We start from the raw sequence: 22,077 nt of genomic DNA, 5'->3' as shown, positions 1-22,077 counted from the left end.
CATAGTGGGGAGGGTCTCTGAGATTATTGACTCGATGAACAAGATTCCTATGCAAAAGATGCGTACAGAGCCCGTAATCATTGTCGAAGAGATTCTGTGGTGGTGTTACTCATCCACAGACACAGAGCCCCCATACGATCTAGAGCTAACCGGAATGCCCTTTGCCGAAGCAAAATTTCACTTCACTAAACTCACCAAGCCACCAAAGCAGGTCTTCTCAGAGCATGTCATTCGTTCACTAGAAACCATTTCTCCGTGCACCATGCTAAAGAAGATCGTGCTATACACCCAATATACGGTGAAGAGGGATGATGGCAACCTATACACTTTCACAGATGTTGACCTCCACAATCTCTGTGTATTTGATCTAATCTTCTTGCACAAGATCCTAAACAAGTACATGGAGAGGAGGTCAAGCTACTCGATTTCTCTCAGAAGGCTGAGAGAGGTAATGCGTGCTCAAGTTAAATTTTACAGCCAGAAAGACTTCCATATTGTGATGAGGTTGGCCCAGCCAGAGCTAAAGATTTCTCCTCCAAAGAACAGACCTATTTGGTTGCACAGGTTCCAATCTAACACTATTATCCATAATCCCATCTTTGGGTTTGTTTTCTTGGATAAGGATGAGATCCTAAGATTCTCGATCCGAATGAGGTGCACAAGTATTCAACAGAGTCCCTCGAATGGGTGTTCAACTTGGTGGTGGCAGAGGTGCAGAAAGGGCGAATAAGGGCGGATGAAGTAACGAACCTTCTAGAGATTATCAAAATACAAGTCTCATTCAGGGAATGGATATTCAAGGTCTACAAGACTGTCAAGACTGATTTGCAATATGTTGTAGATGACTATCCAGACTCTGCTATTGAGTAATCTCTTGTAATAGTATAGGCCTGCACTATCTTTTAATTCTTTCAGTAATGTAATTCTTTTTCAGAGGATGAGATTAATCTCCTCTTCTATTTTTTCATAAGTCAATTCTTGCACCCAACTGTCCAAAATTACTTTTTCATACTTAGGGGGAGATTGTTAGCTCCATTATTCCTATCTTGTAAAAGTATAGAAAAAGTATATCGCAAGTCTTGACAGAAGGATAACTCCACATAAGACAACAGAGGACTAAGCGACAGAAGTCGTTTGATCGAGCAAGTGAAGTGTGACAGAACCTCTGATGTCTCTCACAGAGGTTCTGGAAAATGGTCCTCTGTCAAAAAGACCACGCAAGTCATTTACAGCAGAGCCTCTGAGATGGCTCATAGAGGGTCTGCGAATTTGGTCTTCTGTGAAGTTTCTGTTCTATCTGTTTTCAAAGGTTGTTAGCTGCATGTGCTTTTCACGTGACTAGGGAATAATCGACTTTATTTGGACGGCTCAGATGAAGACACTCGTCAACATCTTGTCTCTAAGGTCGTTAGGAACTAGTATAAATAGCGAATAGGACCTTTGTAATCAGTGTGCTTCCTGAATTATAATTGTCAAATTTTCAATTGAATCAATTGGAAAACCTTTGAAGCAACCTTCTTGCATTCATCTTCTTCATTGAAACTATGTGTTCTTGGTGTGTTTAGTATTTCCAATCATTTATTTTGTTTTGCTCTTATTAATGTTTTCGCTGCACTTCAATCATTTTAGAGCTTATTTAGAGTATTAGATTAATATCAAAGTTGAATTTCAGATCCAACACATTTATTGCCTAAACTTTCTATAAATGTTTTAATACATACAAAGGGGATCTGGTTGGTCTTTGAGCAAGGACCAAAGGACCTCTGGTTATGTAAAAAGGGTTTTTAAATACTTTGGGAATTTTATAAATCAAAAGCTCCGTATGATTCATACAGAAGCTCTATATCTTAAGTTTTATGTTTTATTCTTTAAAATTTGTCTTTTCTTCAAAATTATTTATAAACAAAGTTTAAGAGTCAGAGGAGCTCTAATTCTAGTTTAATCGTATTTTTAAATTATGTTATGTTCTTCTGGACCTAAGGTTTTATTTGATCCAGAGGACCTCTGTTTGGTTAATGTCACTTAGATACAGAGGCTCTGGTTGGTAAGTTTGAGAGGGGCTCTGGTCTTGCCCCTCTGGCCTGATAAGTTGAGAGTTTTGATTTGAGCTCTGGGTATGAGAAGGGTACATTTGAATTATGTGATGATGTTAACTGTTGATCTTATTATGATCATAATGTTGAATTACCTTATTGTGCTGAAATACAAACATTTCTGTGTAAAAGTTATTTTAACATATTTTGGTGTTCATCACCCTGCGTATGTAAATAAGAGACTTACTCACTAGACCCTTCTGGTCTAACACTCATTTTGTGTTTCAAAAATATGCAATGCAAGAACTGCGGGGTCAAGGGATATTAAGGGGAAAGGGAAAATGTGATTATTTTCCTTATATGGTATCTGCTTTTAGAAGATCAGCATGATGATTGCTTATTTTGAAGATACATGTTGTTATACATGTGTTAGTACAAGATTTTATTTTGGAATTTTTCATATTTGGATTTTGTACTCAACTTTCAATCCTTACCTCATATATATACCCTTTCCAAAAGAAGAAAGTCGGCTAAAAACATATGCATGATCTCATTTTAATATTCATGCATGCATGTATACACAATCCATGCATACAAATATATTCATGCACACACACATACAATTTCATCCATACATACCTATGTATGACTCATAATCATGCATAATTTCATAAACTCATGTATTCATATTATGCATACATTTTCCATACATGAGAATACACATACTCGCATGATCAAATATAACAATTTATCATGCATTCACATAATCATATATCAAATAATCACATATTGATTACCTCAGGCAATAACCAAGACCCGATTATCACATTCTTTGTTAAATTTGAAGGAGATGTTGATTCAGATGATATGGTATTTGATTTTGAAGCTGATATGGAAAATCATGAGTCAGAATTTCCATTTCCTATCATGCCTGTACAAGAACCCATACTTGAGCCTCAACCATTTGTCAATCCTTCTACAACTTTCCAACCCCATATACCTGAAGTTGAACCTTCTTCTCAAAGAACCTATACTCCTATGGATGAAAAACTTTTAGCTGAAAAGTGGGATCAGACAAGAGTTAAAGAATCTTTCTTAGAAGATAACTACAAAAAGATTTTTCTTCACAATCTGAGAGAGTTGGATATTGAAAAAGTTTTGGGAATAATGAGAGAAAGTATGGCGTATAATCAAGAGTATATGTATTTAACCAAAAGCAGACCTGCTCACCATGTCAAGACCAGTCACCTAATTGTTTCAATAAAGCTGGTTGATGTCAAACAACGGTATCTAGTCTTCTATGTCATTCATCAAGATGGTTAAGAATGAATTTTTTTGTGAAACAGACTTTCCCAATTTGAATCCGGAAAACTTAGAATTTATGTATCACGAGTTCAAGAATCAAACTGTTAGAATGGAAGGAATAATCATTGCTTTGGAGGCCATCAAAAAGTTCTTAAGGCGACATGTCAAGTTATCTTTAGTGATTGATATTCAAATGGGCTTAGAGAGTAATCAGAAGAAGGTAAACTTGCTAAAACCAAATCAAGTGCTTGAAGATGTTGATGGATATCCTTTATTTATGATACTAGAAAATCCTGAATTTGGCATGGTATATAAGAATCAAGAAGGAGCAAAAAGATTCTTAAGATTTGCTGAACCGTCAAAGTTTTCTGATGGAACTATAAAAGTTATCAAAAGACAGTTGGATTCCAGAAGATTGAATGATGAGAAAGTTGTTGGGCCTGACAGAATTAATGTAAAAGAGAGGTTTCTATTGATCAAAGATTTAAAGATGATTGATGAAAAGTTAGAGTATAGAATTATTGTGAGAAGAATGGAAACACATCTTGGATTGAGAAGAACAAGATTCTCAAAAGTTTGAAGTTCGAATCCAAAGGAAGAGAATGTTAGTTTTATGTTGTATTCAAGACTTTTCTTGTAAATACCCTTTGGTGTAAATAGATAGTTTGTTTAGTTTCCTTGTAAATTTTTAAGAGATATTCACATTTGTAATACTTTGAAGCTTATGCAATATACGATTCTCTCTCTACATATCTTGATTATGCCACTGCTGATTTCGTGAATTCTTGTTAATATGAATGTTGAATGATTAATTTGGGTTTATCACTAAGATTCAAGACGATCCAATACTAACTATTTTCTTCATTAAATGACAATCAAATTCGACCGTTGACCCATTCCTATGAATCACCTATAAAACGTTAAAAAATCTCAAGAAATAACCCTCAGATCATTAGAATCTACTACCCATAAGAAAGATCATTAACAGAAGCATCGCATATCTTGTTTATGAAATTAAACAAACTACTCTGATCCCACTAGTTGGTCCCTGATGGATTAATGACTTATACTACAAGAGTTTATAAAAGGGAGGTTGAATACAAACAGAACAAATTTTCACTTTTTAATTTTGTATTTTGCATTAGAACAAAAAGTTACAGATTTATTGCAGAAGTTATGAAGGTAAGACATGTGATCCTAAATAATCTGACTAGTAACAAATTTGCTAACAACTGAAAGAGTAAGAGAAGAAGGCACTCTTTCAGATCTGAAGAGCTGAGATAGTCTTCAGAGGTTAAGGCGTCGATTTGCAATTATATGCACTTAGCAATTCATCAAAGGGCCAAGTTGCATATGATCTACATATCGCCTTATAGCAGTCTATGAATCAAATGCAACAATGCAACTTGAACGTATGTCTTAATTTGATTTGTTGATCTATGTATCTTTGTACTTTTCTTATCAAGCTTTTTGATATGAAGTAAATATTTGTTGCTTCAACCCATCCTTCTGTATGTTGAATGAATGGTAAAGAAAGCACGATACTAATAAAGTAGTACTTTTAACTCTTTTTTTCTGACATGTTGAGCGTGTTTCCATACCAAGACATGGGTTGGAAGCTTAATCCCTAAGTTTCTTTGTCAAATCTCCACCCATGTTGCTATGTGCACAGAGTGAACAGTAAAGTAAGTGAATATTACTTACTTTGGCTGATATGTTCCCACACTAGGATTTAGAGTTGGTAGAAGAAAATTGGTCCCAAAGTCTCGTTCATATCGGTTTGCCAGATAGCATTTGTCAAACTATTTGACTTATCTGTCTTTTGATCTTCTTGTTGATAAATCAAATCCGCTTTGGTGTCTATCTAACTTCATTTCAACTAATCTTCGATTTTGCTGAAGGTGTTTTGTTTGATCAGAAAAAAATTAGAAAATAGGACTTACAATGGAAATCCTATTAAAAAGATGATTAGGTATCTGAATTACAAGTTGTATTTCAGATACACCAAAAACACATCCTTATCAATTCAGATCTTATACAAATTGGATCCTCTAACATCTTAGACCTTCTGTGTGTTTTGGATAGTATGCGACAACTTGAAATACTAACGTTCTAAGTGTTTAAGCGAATGTTATTATGGATTATTAACAAATTCAAAGGTTGAGACCAACAAAAATTAATTAATAATTTTTTATTGATATTAATCAATATTCATTAATATCAGTAATAGTTAATATTTTTAACAACGAGAATGGTATTCACCAAAACGAGCTAGCGAGAATTTTTAGTAATGATTAATATTAGTAATAATTAGTTTTTATTGATAATTAATATCTATTTATAATTAATTTTTATTAATATTTATTAATGAGAATTATAATGAAAAAATGATAATAAGCTCTTAATTTAATAAGTTAGTTTATAAGATAGCTTATGTCCATTTAAACATGTACTAAAAAAAATAACTTAGCTTATGTTTGTCAAACAATGCCTTAAAATATATTTTTATGGTATAAATATAAAAACTAAAACTTTAAATAAAAGAGGTCGTCAATGATGTTGTGAGAGGGGGAAGGACGTTGATGTTCATCGGTTGAAATAAAATGGATATCTATTTGTACATATATGGTAGAGGGGCGTAGATTAAATCAATTCGATCAATTGGATGCTGAATTTTGTCATCTGTTCAAATTTAATTAACATTGAACAACTAATCCAATTTAGTCATTGCATATTATTATTGGTTGCCTCTTATATCGAATTGGATCCATCTCATATTTGATTCAATATATTCAACCAATCTGTAACACCCCACATCACACATTGCATGTAACATATACTTCATTCATAATAAATACATGTTTATACACCATTCAGGTCCCAAAGTACAAGAATTTACCATACTAAATACATGGTCCAAAAATTCAAAATACATTTCTTGTACTAATCAACATTCATCTACCAAAAACTAGATGTATCATGATCAATCTTCACACATATATGCATACAGGGAAATATCACATTTTCCCTTTCCCCTTACCATCAGCAATTCCTGCAATACATATTTAAAACACAAAATGAGGGTTAGACCGGAAGGTCTAGTGAGATCCCCTTTTTATATCATTGCAAGGTGAAGATCACCAAAACTTTATTTTTTTTAAATCAACTTTTCATATATATATAAATATATGAACATATCATTCATAATACCAATACCTTACCAATTTCCAAAGACAATCACTCGGCTTTATAAATAACATAACCAAATCAAATAGGTTAGAACCTTCCAGGTTTCACATAATACCATTTTAAACCTTTTAATAAATAACAAGGTTTATTCACAACTTCAGACCATAATCCATTTATCATTTCTCTCAATAACATCCAGACTACGATTTCCAGTAAGAACCATGATCCTAATCTTTAAATCGCAAAGAAAAAAGGATTTAAAGTCATCATAATCTTAAGGGATATAATAGTAAGAATTATATTACATAACACACACATACAAATGCCACCCTTATATCTCAAGGTACACCTCTCCTTGATATGTCACCTTTATCCCATGGTACACCTCTCCTTGACATGCCACCCTTATCTCATGGTACACCTATCCTTCATATGCCACCCTTATTTTCTCATCAAAGATTTTTACAAAATATTTCCAATTAAGACAGACTGAAGTCACAAATGTTCTAATGAAATATCATCCATGTTTTATCTAAAAACAGTTCCAAAACCATTTTTATAAAAAATCTCATTCTTTATCATAATAAAAGAATGTCATGATAATAACTCATCTGATCAAAATACCTTTAGTCAAAACACAAATCCGGTCAAGCTTTAAAAATATGATCAACACATTGACTTGGCCAGATTTCATCTCCGGTCAAGCCTTGGCCGGACTACAAATCCGGTCAACATATAACAACTCTTGGCTGATTACAAATCCGGACAACATAGTAATAAACCCGGTCAAGCTTCATCCGGTTTACATATATGGACATTTTTCCAACACTTTCAAAATCCGGTCATCATACAAGCAGATTTACAATACCGGTCAAAGTTTGGCCGGTTTATATCTAAACCGGACAATATAACAATCGGATTATAACAAATCTGGACAGCCTTTGACCGTATTCCTACTTCTCCGTTCAAAACGTTTATTCGATTTACATATTTCAAAATCTCTCCAATACTCTAATCCAGTCAACACTATGACCGATTTCTTCTAATCTGGACAACACACGTCCGATTTATAACTAATACGGACAACACGTGTCCGATTTAAAACCAAATCTGAATAAACAAGTTTATAAAGTAAATCAGTTTTCATATCAAAATAAATACTTTTTCAAAGATAATAAACTACTCACATTATGAATTTCTTTTTGAAATCAACTTCAAGAATTCAATCAAATAGCAATCCGGACAACACTTCTCTTGAATTACATTTAAGTTCTAAAGAAAGTAGAAACCTTTTTATGAAACCCTCAACCCCTTTTTATACCCCTTTCCTCTAATGGAAAGGCAGCTAACTCACTTCATGCGTGCATACATACATATTTCATATATATTAACCATGCATGCATATAATAACCATGCATGCCCAAAATATTTTATGCATGTTAACACATCATGCATACATACTTATGCATATTAACATTATGCATACACATTTATGCATAAAAATTAACATACTCGCATGATCAAATATAACAATTTTTCATGCTTTCAAGTAATCACATATTAATTACCTCGGGTGATAACCAAGACCAGGTTATCACATTATCCACCCCTCAAAAGAATTCCGTCCATGAATTCCTTTAATCAAAAAGTCATGGATATTTTGTTCTCATTTTTCATTCTAATTCTCAAGTTGCCTCTGATCCTATATGAAACTGCCACTGAACTTTAACCAAACTGATCTCTTTGTTTCGCAACACCCCGAGTTTTCAGTCAATCACAGCTTCTGGTGTTTCCACAAAGTTCAGCTTACTGTCCAGTTTAACTTTCGGAAGCAGTATAGCTAGACTTGGATCAACTAAACATTTCCGTAAGTTTGACACATGAAAAATGTTGTGGATTAGGCTGAGCTCTTTCGGTAGTTCTAATTGATAAGTCACTGGTCTTACCTTTCTTTCCAAATCTGATAACACCTTTCCATGGAGAAACTTTCAACATCACAAAATCGTCTACATATAATTTAATCGGCTTTCGACGATTATCGGCATAGCTTTGATGGCGGTCCTGTGCTGTTTTGATTCTTTTACGGACCTGTTCAATCTTTTCGAAAGTCTCTTGAACAATTTCGGGACCCGTCAACTGCCTCTCACCCACTTCATTCCAACATAACGACGTTCGACATTTATGCCCATACAATACCTCATACGGTGTCGTTTGGATGCTAGAGTGGTAGCTATTATTATAGACAAACTCTATCAATGGCAAATGATCCTCCCATGATCCCCCGAGAGTCTGGATGGTTCTTTCACTCTGCCCATTTGTTTATGGATGATATGATGTGCTTAATCGGATCTGAGACCCTAGAGCCTTATGCAAACCTTCCCAAAACCTTGAAGTAAAGCGGCTATCTTTGTCAGAGATGATGGATAACGGAACACCGTGCCTAGTTAATATTTTCTTGATATAAATCTGTGCCAACTTTTCTAAAGAGTAGCTTTCTCTAATAGGTAGAAAATGCACATATTTAGATAAGCAATCAACAATTACCAAGATTGCGTCATACCCTTTTGGAGTTCGGGGTAATTTCATGACAAAATTCATTGTAATGTGATCCCACTTCCATATAGGAATTTCCAGAAAATGAAGATTTCTATAAGGCCTCTTGTGTTCGATCATAACTTGTGACATGTTCTACATTGTTTCACATATCTTGCTATATCCTTCAATCCAGGCCACCAATAGAAAGGTTTCATATCTTTATACATATTATTGGTACCTGGATGTATAGAGTAACGAGACTTATGACTTTCATTCAGAATAACCTTCTAAACATCCCCAAAGCACAGTACCCAAATTCGTCCTTGAAAGCACATAATTCCTTCATCATTTCATTCCATAGTAGAAATCATTTTACACAATCTTTCCGACTTTATATGATCCTCTTTTACAGCTTCTTTCTGACATTTCAAAATTTTTTTATGAAGGTCAGGGGTTAAGTTTATTCTCATTGCCATGGTCTTAATAGTCCCACTTCTTTCTTTTTTACTTAAAGCATCGGCTGCCACGTTGGCTTTTCCTGGGTGGTAGAGGATTTCATAATCATAATCATTAACAAGTTCAATCCATCAACGATGCCGCATATTCAACTCTTTCTGGTTGAATAGGTGTAACTTTTATGTTCGGTGTAGACATGGCACTTTGTTCCCAGAAGATAATGCCTCCATATTTTCAATGCAAACACCACTACTGCCAATTCCATGTCATGAGTTGGATATTGCTTCTCATGATCCTTCAATTGCCTAGATGCATAAGAAATCACCTTTCGTCGTTGCATCAACACACAACCCAACCCTAGTTTCGAGGCATCGCTGTAGACTACAAAATCTTCTGGTCCATCTGGTAGAGACAACACTAGGGAACTACAAAGATGATCTTTTAATAATTGAAAGGCTTTTTGTTGTTCTTCCTCCCACTGAAAATAATATTCTTCCGAGTCAATTTGGTCAATGGCACAATAATTTTAGTAAAATCTTGAATAAATTTACGGTAGTAGCTTGCCAATCCCAAAAAGCTTCGGATTTCAGAAGGAGTCTTTGGGGCCTCCCACTTCTCGACTACTTCTATCTTTACTGGATCCATTTTCACTCCTGCTTCTGATATGACATGACCCAAGAACTGAACCTCCCTTAACCAAAATTCACATTTTGACAACTTTGCATACAACTTTTCTCTCTTTAGAAGTTCAAGTATCAAGTGGAGGTGTTCTGCTTGCTCTTCTTCCGTTTTAGAGTATATAAGAATATCATCGATAAATACAATAACGAATTTATCAAGATATCCCTTACATACCCTATTCATTAGATCCATAAAGGCCGCAGGCGCATTAGTTAAACCGAATGGCATAACTAAAAATTCCTGATGTCCGTACCTAGTTTGGAAAGCAGTGGTGGCAATGTCTTCCTCCCTGAGTTTAAGCTGATGATACCCTGATCGTAACTCGATCTTTGAAAAATAACTTGCTCCCACCAGTTGATCAAACAAGTCATCAATCCTTGGCAAAGGATATTTAGTCTTGATCGTCAACTTGTTCAATTCTCGATAGTCTATACACATCCGCATAGACCCATCTTTCTTTTTAACAAAAAGGACTGGAGCACCCTAGGGTGAAGTGATGGGTTTAATGAATCCTTTATCAAGCAGACCCTTTAACTAAGTAACCATTTCTTTCAGTTCTGATGGAGCTAGTCGATACGGCGCTTTAGCTACGGGTGTTGCCCCATGTATGAGATCAATTCTGAATTCAATAACTCTGTCTGGCGGTAAACTAGATAAGTCTTCTGGAAAGACTTCTGGATATTCACTAATAATTGGAATCTATTCCTATTTCCCCTTCTCTTTCTTTACATCTATAGCATAAGCCAAATACCCCTGACACTTCTTCCGGATACATTTTCGAGCTTTTAATACGAATAAAAGACTAATATGATGATTTTGATGATCACATGAAAGAGTTTGATGTAGTAGTAGGCATGGATTAGTAGGCTAAACATCAGGCCACTATTGTATGCAATAGGAAAATGATCAGAATTACCTTGCAAGATAGAGGGTCAGTTGTTATTTATGGTGATCATCAGACCCTCTATCTGGCAAGGTAATTATGATCATTTTCCTATTGCAGACAATACTGGCTTGATGTTCTGCCAACCAATCCATGCCTACTACTACATCAAACTCTTTCATCGGCATTGGGAACAATCGAATTGGTAACTCACATCCCTCAATAACAATAATGCAATTATTGAATACACAAGTAACAATTTCTTGACTATTAGCAGTGCCAACTACTAATTCATCATCAAGTGGCACATAATTCAAGCATGCAATTTGAGCAAATGACGGTGATACAAACGAAAAGTTTGCACCTGAATCAAACAACACCTTAGCACGTATAGAATTCAGAAGAAAGGTACATGTTACTACATCTGGTATGGCCTCTGCCTCGTTCTTTGTCATCTAGTCCTCCTCTGGATATATTAGGTCTTCCACGAGCACCCGATACATTACTCCCCATAGTCAACTATGGAGTTCTCAACAATGGACAGTTGGGTCGAATATGATCTGGGGAATTGCAATTAAAACATATTCTATTAGTTGGGCAGCTTCTTGACAAATGACCCGCCTCGCCACATTTGTAACATTTTCTCGGGTCCACCTTACAGTCACCCTGGTGAACCTGTCGACACCGAGCACAAACTTTCTCATTGATCTTTTGTTCAGCTTTGTTATCATATTTTACTGATTTTGACCCTTGAAAGTTAGACGAAGGTCCTTCCCATTTCTTTTTCTCAACAACCTTACCCTCTGCCTGCCTATTCTTGTTTCGTTCAGTTTCTTCCGCCACGTCCACAGTTAATGAAAAAGGAAGTAGGGTTAATGGCGATCACAAATTCATGGATCAAAGGTTTTAACCCCCAGATATACCTCTCCACCTTTCTAGACTTTGACGAAATGTAATGTTCAGCAAATCGGGAATACTCGATGAAATTTTCAGTGTACTACCGAACAGTTCCATCACCCTGTTCCAACTTTAGAAAATCCTCCTCCATTTGTCGTATAGTTGTCTTGGGACAGAACTGATCTTTGAATCGGTTCACGAATCCTGCCCAAGATAACATTTGTAAGACATCTATCCTGGCTAAAGACTCAACTTCCCACCAAAATAGAGCATTAGACTTCAATACATTCAGCAAATCAAACTTTATCTGTTTCTGGACACTTATTAGTGTTAAACACATATTCAATCTCCTTGATCCGGCACATAGCCTTAACTGGATCTCTTTCTCCAGAGAAAGTTGGTGGTTTGCAAGTAAAAAACATCTTAATATCTCCCTATTTGTTGTGAACAACTGGAACAGAGGGATGCACTTCCACTCTTTCCGTTTCAACCCTGGCAGGTAATCCCATGATAGATGTCAAGGTTTCCTTTAACTTTCTCATTTCTTCTGCCAGCATATCTCTAGTTATATACTCTGGATGTAGCACCTGCTCTTCATGAGCATTCCCAGAGTGAGATTCCCCATGCTCGGGACGCGTCTTAGTCTGACTTCTTCCCTGTACCTGGCTTCTCCCTCTGCCTCTTCCCCTGGTTCTTCCCCGACCTCTATTTCCAAAAGTACTCGTTGGAAGATTAACAGGCGATTCCTCTCTTTCCTCAGATTCAAGACAAGCGATTCTCTCAGATCTCCGTGTTCGACTAGACATCTGCAGATTTCAATTTGAATAATCACGTATTCACATTCCCAAATATAATGAAGTATCTAAGTCCAAATATGTACCTGTAAATTCATAATTACACTGGCCAGATGTAATTAAAATTTACCTTACACACTGTTTTTTCAACTCATCATATTTATTTCCAATAGTGCTAACTATGTCCGGGACCCCTAACATGCAATGAAATAGTTTAAGTCTAGCTATTATGCTTTAAATACATAAATCTCTTAAACTCAGGCTCTGATACCACTTTCTGTAACACCCCACATCACACATTGCATGTAGCATATACTTCATTCATAAGAAATACATGTTTATACACCATTCAGGTCCCAAGGTACAAGAATTTACCATACTGAATACATGGTCCAAAAATTCAAAATACATTTCTTGTACTAATCAACATTCATCTACCAAAAACTAGATGTATCGTGATCAATCTTCACACAGATATGCATACAGGGAAATATCACATTTTCCCCTTCCCCTTACCATCAGCCATTCCTGCAATACATATTTAAAACACAAAATGAGGGTTAGACTGGAAGGTTTAGTGAGATCCCTTTTTCTATGTCATTGCATAAAGGAGAGACCGTATATAAAGAAATGAAAGGCGAGGGCAAGCATGGGGACATGGGATCTTAATCGTATGGGGTGGGATAGGCCAAGGAGAGCTGTTACACCATTTAGAGTCTTTTCTAAAGTCCTGTCAAACAAGATTATGTCTGGTCAAATCAGACCCTTATCTTTTAATGATATCATCAAGGCATAAACTAACACTCACAAAAAATACTATTGTTTAATAATGTTTACATGCAAAATTGAATTCAATAGCATAATAGTCATTTTACCATTTTTTTTACATCATGTTAGTTGGAAAACAGTGTATGAATGGTTGGACGACCCGTTTTTTCCTCTTTTTAATATCTCACTGGACTAAAATAAACATTTAAAAAAATTTGATGGCTTCTAAAAAACCATAATTATATCCATTTTTGTCAAACGAAAAAATAACACATCCAAACACCTTTTGGTAGCGTTGAAACCTTCTAAGTGTTAATGTGGCATGGACCGGCCGATTGGCAGCTTACGTGTTGCTAACATGGACAAAACGGTGATTTTTGTAAAAATCAAACTTTCAAGCCATGTTTGTATAAAAAAAACATGTTCTTTGAGGGGGAATTAGGACCCGTAACCCAATTGAAGGGTCGTTTCGCAGCTTTGTTGGATTTCGAGTTTTGTAGCTTCATTGGAAGTTGGATTCTGTATTTATGCTATAATTGTTGTCTATAAACAAACTGGAAACCAATTGTTAAATCTAAGCCCTAAAATTGTTTTAAAGATCATCATTGAGTTTTAGACAGAAAATCAGAATTCAAAATTGGAATTCTGACCAAGAGTTTTTAAGATAAAGATCCACTAAAATCGAATATACCTAATATGTCCCAGTTGAAAATAAGATATGCATGGGTGAAATAAAAATTGACTCTATGAATAAAAGTAATTGCATATTTACTTGTTATATAACATTTTTAAGTTAGATTGAGGGTGGTCCAGTTGAAACTTCAGACCCAAGTAGTAGAGAAAAAAAATTAAAATATCGTATGTGTTGCTTGCTTCAAGTAAAAGTTTGATGGAGATCGAGTTTGCATGGGATGCTTTTCAAACAGAGCTGGTTATCGCTTAAAATAATAATTAACCTAACGTAGGTTATTTGATGAATTTGACACTTATAAAAGAGATACTTACAATATATTTGCAATATTAGGGAAAATGACGTTCTGAAAAGAAAACCATAAGGACTGTTTTTACAAAACATATCGATAACTTTCCAATTTTTTTACGGTATGATACATAAACATGAATGTTCGATTTTTTTTATACGCAATCAATCACATTTTGTATGGTGGGTTTTGTTTGAAAGGGTATTTGATACGGACCACATTCATGAAAAGACGTGCTACTAACAGGCAAAAACGTAATTTTTTTATAAAATCAGTATCTCGGTCACATCGGGGTTAAATGAAGCATGTGCCTTGTAGCATTTCTTGAAATTTTGGTGGGTTCCTTTAAATGTGGACGACTCCAATGGCTCCCATTGATTCATAACCTTAACAAACCAATTTCCTGCTAAACTGCTTTAATTACTTTTTTCCCTTTTGAGATTAATAATTCAGTCATCTCTCGATCCCACGGCAAAAACGACGCTAATTTCTTCGATTTCAGATCATATTTTGTGATTTCTGGTTGTGGGTATTCTTCCATTCCAAAGGTCTCACAAATGCTTGTTCCGCAGGATCATGTGGGGCGAGAGTTTCCATATTTGATGTGAGTTTGTATGCACATATATACATACATCTGCGTATATATGTTTATAAATATATATATATATATATATATATATATAGGATTCGATTTTCAGAAATAGATTCAAATGTCTAACGTCTAGTGATGTATGTTGTTGAAGATAGGAAGCTCCATGTGATCCAGCCAACAAGCAGCACCAGCTATACGATAGATACAGTTTTCTTGTTTATATTTCCCCTTCCCCCTGCCATGATGAAAGGTTTATTCAGAGGCCTGCGTTGCATATTTGGTAATACATACATACATACATACATACATATACATACATACATACATACATATATATACATATATATATATATATATATATGTGTTTCTTTACGTTTCCCATTTCAAGCTAAAGATTATGGATCTATTACAACATTCTTAATATCTTAAACAGATGCAGATAATGAAAAAGAACCAGAAATTCAGATTGGTAATCCAACCGATGTTAAACATGTTGCCCACATTGGGTGCGATGGTCCTTCCACCCCTGCACCAAGTTGGGTTAGTATTATATCCCATGTCTATTTTTCGGTTTTTCTTGTTATTCTTTTAGTTACATAAACGGATTGTCACAGATGAACGAGTATCAAGGTGGTTCCGAGTCTCAATCTGGTGAAACTGGATCTAAAGGTAACTTTATAATCAGAAAGTGTGTTTTTTTTTTTTGTGTGATTTTGAAGCCTGTGTTTATTATGGAGTTTTGGAAATTCTAGATCCTTTGCCATCCACCGGTGGTCCTTCCCCTAGCCGCCCTGCAAAGACAAAGCAATCCAGGCGGCAGGCGGCTAGTTCCTCACCAGGGATGGAGTCACCTAATATGAATCCGAAGCCCAGGAAGAGCAAGAACATCAATGTTGATTCTTCTTCTTCTACAGCCAATGAAACCAGTAGTCGAACGAGGAGGATCAAGAACTCAATCCTTGGATCAGAGTCACCAGCACAAGAAACGAATGCGAGAAGGACCAGAAAGAAAAAAGGGTCAACAGGAGATGGAACTGCAAGATCTTCCAAAACCAAAAACAAGGACCCATCAAACACAGATGGTTCAGGTCTGGATTCTGGGTGCAGTGATGGGGTGTGCCAAAAACCAGATGATTGAGAACATGTGAAGGACTACATGAAGAAAGCAAGCAAGCTAACCTTTTTGATGATGGAGCCTGTACCAACTTCGATAAAACTTTTACATAAAAATGAATCTGTAACATTAATTTTATATTCAGCAATCATCTTATTTATGAACCTGTAGATCAAATACTTAATTAGCATGCTTTGTTTATTCAACATATGCAGCAATGAGAGTTCTTTGATGTCCTATATAGACGCATACGCTTGTTATATACATATAACGAATAGCTTTCAGATGATATATAATTCCCAAATCGGGTTTGTATTTTTTTGTCCGAAAACAGAATGCTCTTAAAACAAACAGAAGGGGGAAGGTGAAGTCAAATGAAAAGTATCGATGCCCACCTGCTTTAACCGGCAAATAAAGGCTATGACTTGGGGGTCTCCTTATAGGACACTGGTTCGAGTCTCCTAAGGGCCATTGAGGATATTTTTCTAGCTATTATCTTCAGGGACCCATGGGATTAATCAAGGGGTGCACAAGATGGCTCGGACACCCATAGTTACAAGAAGAAAAGACATTTACCAGATAAGAAGTCGATGTCTACTTGATTCTGCAACTTCTTCTCTATCTTCTTCCCCTCCTCCTTAATGGGTAAATGGTCATAGAGAGCGAGCATTTCCCACAGCAACTCTTGATGAGTATCTGAACAAACGTTTTGCAGACCCTGAGTGTTTTAACTCATGAACAGACAACAAATCACTTGGATGACATACTAATTGAGAAATAAGGTACAAACCAAACAAACCCAATATATCTCATCCTAAAGTTCAGGGTTGAGATTTACACAGACCTTGTCTCTATTTCAAAAGACAAAAGAGGCTATTTCCAAGAAGACTCCCAGGTTAAGTAACATATTTAGAAAGCATAAATATTGAAATAGGATTTCAACACGTTTTATGTGCTATAAATGCTACATTTATTTGATCTCAACGTGTTTAGATGCACTACAAAGTACAAAATGTAAAGTTTGTATAGGCAAGATGTGTGGTAAATAAAAAATATACACCGTGTTGTGCTTCGCTACACATATTTCAGTTCAAAACGAACAATGTGATTATACCGAAGTCCCAGATTCATGCTGTGTTCTTCATTTAGGAGGCCACAAAAACTCTAAGTTCTCCTCTATCTCCTCTTGTAATACGAAGATCAGAATCAAGGTAAGTAACTTCAAATTCACCACTTCCTCTATTAGTTGATGGTCTAAACTGTTCTGGTAGCTGGGGTACCTCCAATGATGGCAGCTGAGATAAGTTTCCTGTTGTCTTTACTGTTGTTTTCTCAAAGGTGATTCTGATCAGACAAGATCCTATCAACATTATAATATTTATCAGCGTTGAAATTGGTATAATAATGCAAATACTGAAACTAGACAAAATTGATTTCACATGGACCAACCTATGATCTCAAACTTATGGGCTAATGTAGCAGTCACTTCTACTGGTTGAAGAGGCCATGGCGTGCCAAGTTGAAGCTCTACTATGTTATCGAAGTCTTTGCTCACGGTATCAATACGTTGAAATACCTGTTTTTAAAAGAAGAGATTAAGAGGCCATCTAAATCGTCGGGATATGGAAGAACTGAAACAATTTGACAACATTATGCATGCCAGAGTTCATGATATCAAGAATACAGCATTAAAGAGCAAACACTAAAAATATCGGTTTTATAGAACGCCAAATATGCCTAAATGTCCTAATAGACCGCCTTAGAGTACTTACGCTTATAGGACCAAACAATTGTGAGTCTTATGCAAAGATGTTACAATAAGTTGATAGTTTGTTTTTACGCATCCTAACAAGTTATTAGGACACTTTTGAAATAAAACGTCCAATTTGTCTTTGTATATGATATAATTTGTAGAAGTGTCCTACAAAAAAAATTATAGGACATTATTCAAAGGAGTCCTATGGAAAAGGTAAGAGAATATTAGCCAACCGGAGGGAGGCTTGTATTCTAAGACCAAGGCTTAGGAGGTCTCCTTGTCCTCGCAGTGAGCGATGTACTTTGTTTCAAGGGGTCTAAAAACTTCCGTTAGGATGGCCAAATAAGTCCTAACATCCTATTGTAACACCTTTACATAGGATTGAATAATAGGTTGGTCCTACAAACTTAAGTCCTATAAAGCAGTCTATTTGAACATTTAGATATAGGCGAAGGATAGTGTAAGAAGGGAAGTTATGGCGAGAAGGGTAAGAAGAGATCTGAACCCTTGATCACTTTTAATCTCTTACCCACCCATGAATTGCACTTTAGAAGGGAATCGATCTGGTGCATCTCCATGCACCTCATTAGTGTTGACATTTAATTAGGATTGATCCAAGGGAGGAGATATCTACTTACGCTGCCTTCACACCATAACTTCCCTTCTAAACTGGACCCAACCCTTGGATATATTTGATGTCCTATAAAGTCAATTTTGTTATAATACAAAGATGAGAATATGAATCATAAACCCCAACAAGTCTTGAAAGCAGTAGGATTCATGCTAAAGATGGTTTATATTTCATGTATCATTATTCACATGAAGAGGAGAGTATACATGTATTAGTTGATAAAGAAAAAGGTTTGGGTGTGTTAATGATACCTGGCCAAGAGTTATAGGAAGTAGCCTTCCGATCGGAGGGCCAGGACGGCTCCCACCTAGAGTACGAGATGAGAAAGCACTGCTGTATATCAGTTTCCATCTTCCTTGAAGTTTGTCAAGATCAGCTGAAAGATCAACAGGTCCTCCAGCAGATTCAAGCTCTTTGGCTGCAAAATCTGCCTTCTTCAAATCTTCTTCACTTGCAGCAAGCCCTTTATTGAGCCCAGAAACAGCAGTCTGCAATCGACCATTTCGTAAAATAATATCAAGAAACACGTAGTACCAATAACATGAGATATATGTGCCATATTACACAGTTTCATGCAATCTGTTGGAGTCCCACATCCGCTAGACTTACCATTTCTCCTCTATATATGTTTATGGCTCTTTTTGATAGTAATATAATGAGGTTCCACATATATTCAGATAGTATCATAGGCTCATAGCCAAGGTCTGTCACTCTAGGGATTTGACTCTCTGGGGCAATACGTACCCCTCTAGCTCCATAACCCCCTCTCGACACTCTGGGACAATTTGTGTTTGTCTAGCCTTTGTTGGAAGGGGTCTGTTGGAGTCTACAATGGCTAGACTTGGACCATTTCTCCTCTATGGCTCTATATATGTTGGTACCTCATTTCCCTCCCAAGAGCTCTTTTGGATAGTAATCTAATGGGGTTCTACATATCCTACACATAGTATAAGAGCCAAGGTCTGTCACTCTAAAAATTCAACACTCTAGGGCAATCTGTACTAGTCTAGTCCCATAAGCACCATCTTCGGGAGTGCTGAAGTCCTGTATCGGCTAGACTTGTACCATTTCTCATGCATATATGTTGGAACCCTCTTCTCTTCTAAAGATTCTTTTGGAGACTAATCTAAAGGGTCAAGTCAAAAAATTTGGGAAAAGGTAAAGGAGTATGTGATCAATATAGTCATGATTCAGTTCATACATTGAAGATGATAGAAGTGGCCTATTGTTTGTGATGGTCATAAACCCATAACTACATTCAACAGTTTGACAATCTTGAACTTTTGAAGAGATTCTATCTCAAGATTGTTAGAAAAACCAACCCAATTACAGGGATAAACTCAAAACTAAACCAACAATCAAGATCAAATGGTTTATATCTTTTTCATAAGCATAAGTTCATAACTGAAATCATTCCACAATTTTCAGTTCGAATTAATCCATTCTTCAACTTATCAAACCCTACCAAGAAACAAGTAATTTTTTTTATTAACTTGGATATCTAACCGCTAAGCGAGCTGACTAATCCTTAAGAAAACCACCGGCTTTGCTGGTAGCCCTAGTCATCGCATTTGAAAGAGGAATTGCATTCCAACATGAGACATCCAGGCACTTTTTGACCACAGGAGCCCAAGCTTAAACCAATTTGGGCACCGCTTATACATACAAATAATGCAAACAAGACGAATAAAAAGATCTCTGTTAGAAACCTTTCGAGTTTGAACTTCAAACATGTAATCAGCAAAAGAAAGAAAGAAACTTTACCACCAACTTGAGCTTTAAAGACTGCACGGTACCAGGTAACTGAAAGCCCGTGTAAGAAGACGGAGATGGTTCGGAAACGGGAACTTTTTCGTCGACGGCGGACAAAGAAATGATCGGTTTTCTTCTCTTCGGTAGGTTGTGGGTGTATTTGAAATCAAATACAGTGTTTTGTGAAGGGAAAGAAGATTGTGGGCGAGCGTTGGAATGTGAAATTGATGAGTGGACCAGCAGAGACGCCATAGAAGAACTGGATTGTTGGTGTTGGAGACAGGGATTTGGGTCGGGTGATTGGGTGGTAGCGGTGACGAGTGAGATGGCTTGGAATCAATATATACCGCCAAAAGGATCCCTTGACCCAACCACACAAACCATCCACCGATTCTTCTTTCAAAGGTGTTTTCACACAGACCTTTTATGTTTGATCGACCTCTCATCTCACCTTTTATGGGTAAGTCGACGTGGTTGAATGTATGTGAGGTTAATCTTCATTTTAGTATGTGACATACGTTAAATTTGAATATTTTAAAATGATAAATACGAGCGTGTGAAATAAATGAGAATAAATACATGGTTTATAATGAATGAGAAAGTATGATATTTGATTTTGAAGACGAGAATTAAAATATTTGATTTTGCTTCTTGCTTGTGGTTCTATTCTATATTTCTCTTGATTTTATTTCTATGTTCTTTTGTGGTTTTAAAGTACGAATTAGCTAATACAAATTTAGGAGAGAATGCAAAAGAACTTGACTAACTCGACAACCAGAGTCAATTCAACACGAGATAACTTAATCCAAAGCCTCTTAATGTCTAATAGAGTCATGAAATGCTCAAATCATACGTATTGGATCAAAATTTAGATAGGCTCATTTGAACCACTTGTATACCTAATCAATTTATGATTTTTGAACATTTATACCACTTTGTATGGTGTACTCCTAGTCTTCCTTACGTTATGTTCTCGAATCTGAGAAGAAAAGAAAGCAAATGGAAGGAAAAGAAGAGGAGAGAAAAGAAAAAAGGAAAATAATTTTTTTATTTGTATTCTTGAAAAGGAAGGAAAGGAAAGAAAATAATTATTCATGTTCCTGAACGTAAGAGAAAGGAAATAAAAGACATCATTTTTTTACTAATATACTCTTTAAAATATATTTCCTTTTCTTTCCTCCCATGTTTGGGAGGAAAGTTTTAGGAGGAAACTTATTTTTGTTTTCCTTCCTTTTCATTTCCTTTCTCTCCTAAAAGAGTTTCAATACACGAGTTCTTTTACTTTCCTCTCCTTTCCTCTCTTTTATTTTCTTCGTAAATAATTTTTTTGAGAACACAACGTTAAGCCTGACTCAGTGAATGTTTTATCCCTTTCCTTCACTTCCATCCGACGTATCACACCTATGACTGACAAGTTCATTCAGACCTCTAGTTCATGAGTTTAGCCGCACTTATGATTCACGTGTTCATACCTTCGACTTATCTATTCACGTGTTCATGGAAACGGGTATTACATCCCTCTCACCTTTGCTTTTTTTTTTCTCAGTTTTGTACAAAACCCTTGTTATTTTTGTTGTGCTTTGTTATCAGATGTGTTGGTCCCTCAATGAAATTGGTGATGACCCTTCGATCTTCTTTATAATCTAGCTGACATATACAAAATTGCTTTTAGGTTCTTTAGGTGTAAAAAGCATAATATTTATTAAATTGA

At 35.9% G+C, this 22,077-nt stretch overlaps 2 protein-coding genes across 2 annotated transcripts; one reads left to right on the top strand and one right to left on the bottom strand.

Annotated features, from left to right (window-relative positions):
* Positions 1–15,329: 15,329 nt before the first annotated feature.
* LOC112516206 (CRIB domain-containing protein RIC1-like) lies at positions 15,330–16,119 on the top strand. Its single transcript, XM_025123231.1, has 3 exons — positions 15,330–15,393; positions 15,547–15,653; positions 15,728–16,119. Exons 1-3 carry the CDS (start codon positions 15,354–15,356, stop codon positions 15,863–15,865), a joined length of 285 nt encoding a protein of 94 aa, XP_024978999.1. The 5' UTR covers positions 15,330–15,353; the 3' UTR covers positions 15,866–16,119.
* A 1,054-nt stretch (positions 16,120–17,173) lies between these two features.
* On the bottom strand, positions 17,174–20,789 carry LOC112516201 (plastid-lipid-associated protein 6, chloroplastic). The gene is made up of 4 exons (XM_025123225.1): positions 20,379–20,789; positions 18,866–19,102; positions 17,677–17,803; positions 17,174–17,587 (listed from the first exon to the last, which is right to left on the bottom strand). The coding sequence occupies exons 1-4, from the start codon at positions 20,616–20,618 to the stop codon at positions 17,373–17,375; spliced, it is 819 nt and encodes a 272-aa protein (XP_024978993.1). The 5' UTR covers positions 20,619–20,789; the 3' UTR covers positions 17,174–17,372.
* Positions 20,790–22,077: the final 1,288 nt, after the last annotated feature.

This window comes from Cynara cardunculus, assembly GCF_001531365.2.
Source record: "Cynara cardunculus var. scolymus isolate 2C chromosome LG 1, CcrdV1, whole genome shotgun sequence".
NCBI lineage: Eukaryota > Viridiplantae > Streptophyta > Magnoliopsida > Asterales > Asteraceae > Cynara > Cynara cardunculus.
Note: the sequence above shows the minus strand (reverse complement) of the source record. Positions and strands in the feature narration are given on the sequence as shown.

What these genes read in the sequence shown, in the direction of transcription:
- LOC112516206 (XM_025123231.1), top strand. Translation starts at nt 15,354, where the DNA reads ATGATGAAAGGTTTATTCAGAGGCCTGCGTTGCATATTTG. An exon ending in AGGCCTGCGTTGCATATTTG is followed by an intron (nt 15,394 to 15,546) that starts GTAATACATACA and finishes TATCTTAAACAG; the next exon opens with ATGCAGATAATGAAAAAGAA. An exon ending in CCACCCCTGCACCAAGTTGG is followed by an intron (nt 15,654 to 15,727) that starts GTTAGTATTATA and finishes GGATTGTCACAG; the next exon opens with ATGAACGAGTATCAAGGTGG.
- LOC112516201 (XM_025123225.1), bottom strand. Translation starts at nt 20,618, where the DNA reads ATGGCGTCTCTGCTGGTCCACTCATCAATTTCACATTCCAACGCTCGC. An exon ending in CTTTAAAGCTCAAGTTGGTG is followed by an intron (nt 19,103 to 20,378) that starts GTAAAGTTTCTT and finishes GGTCGATTGCAG; the next exon opens with ACTGCTGTTTCTGGGCTCAA. An exon ending in TTCCTATAACTCTTGGCCAG is followed by an intron (nt 17,804 to 18,865) that starts GTATCATTAACA and finishes TTTTAAAAACAG; the next exon opens with GTATTTCAACGTATTGATAC.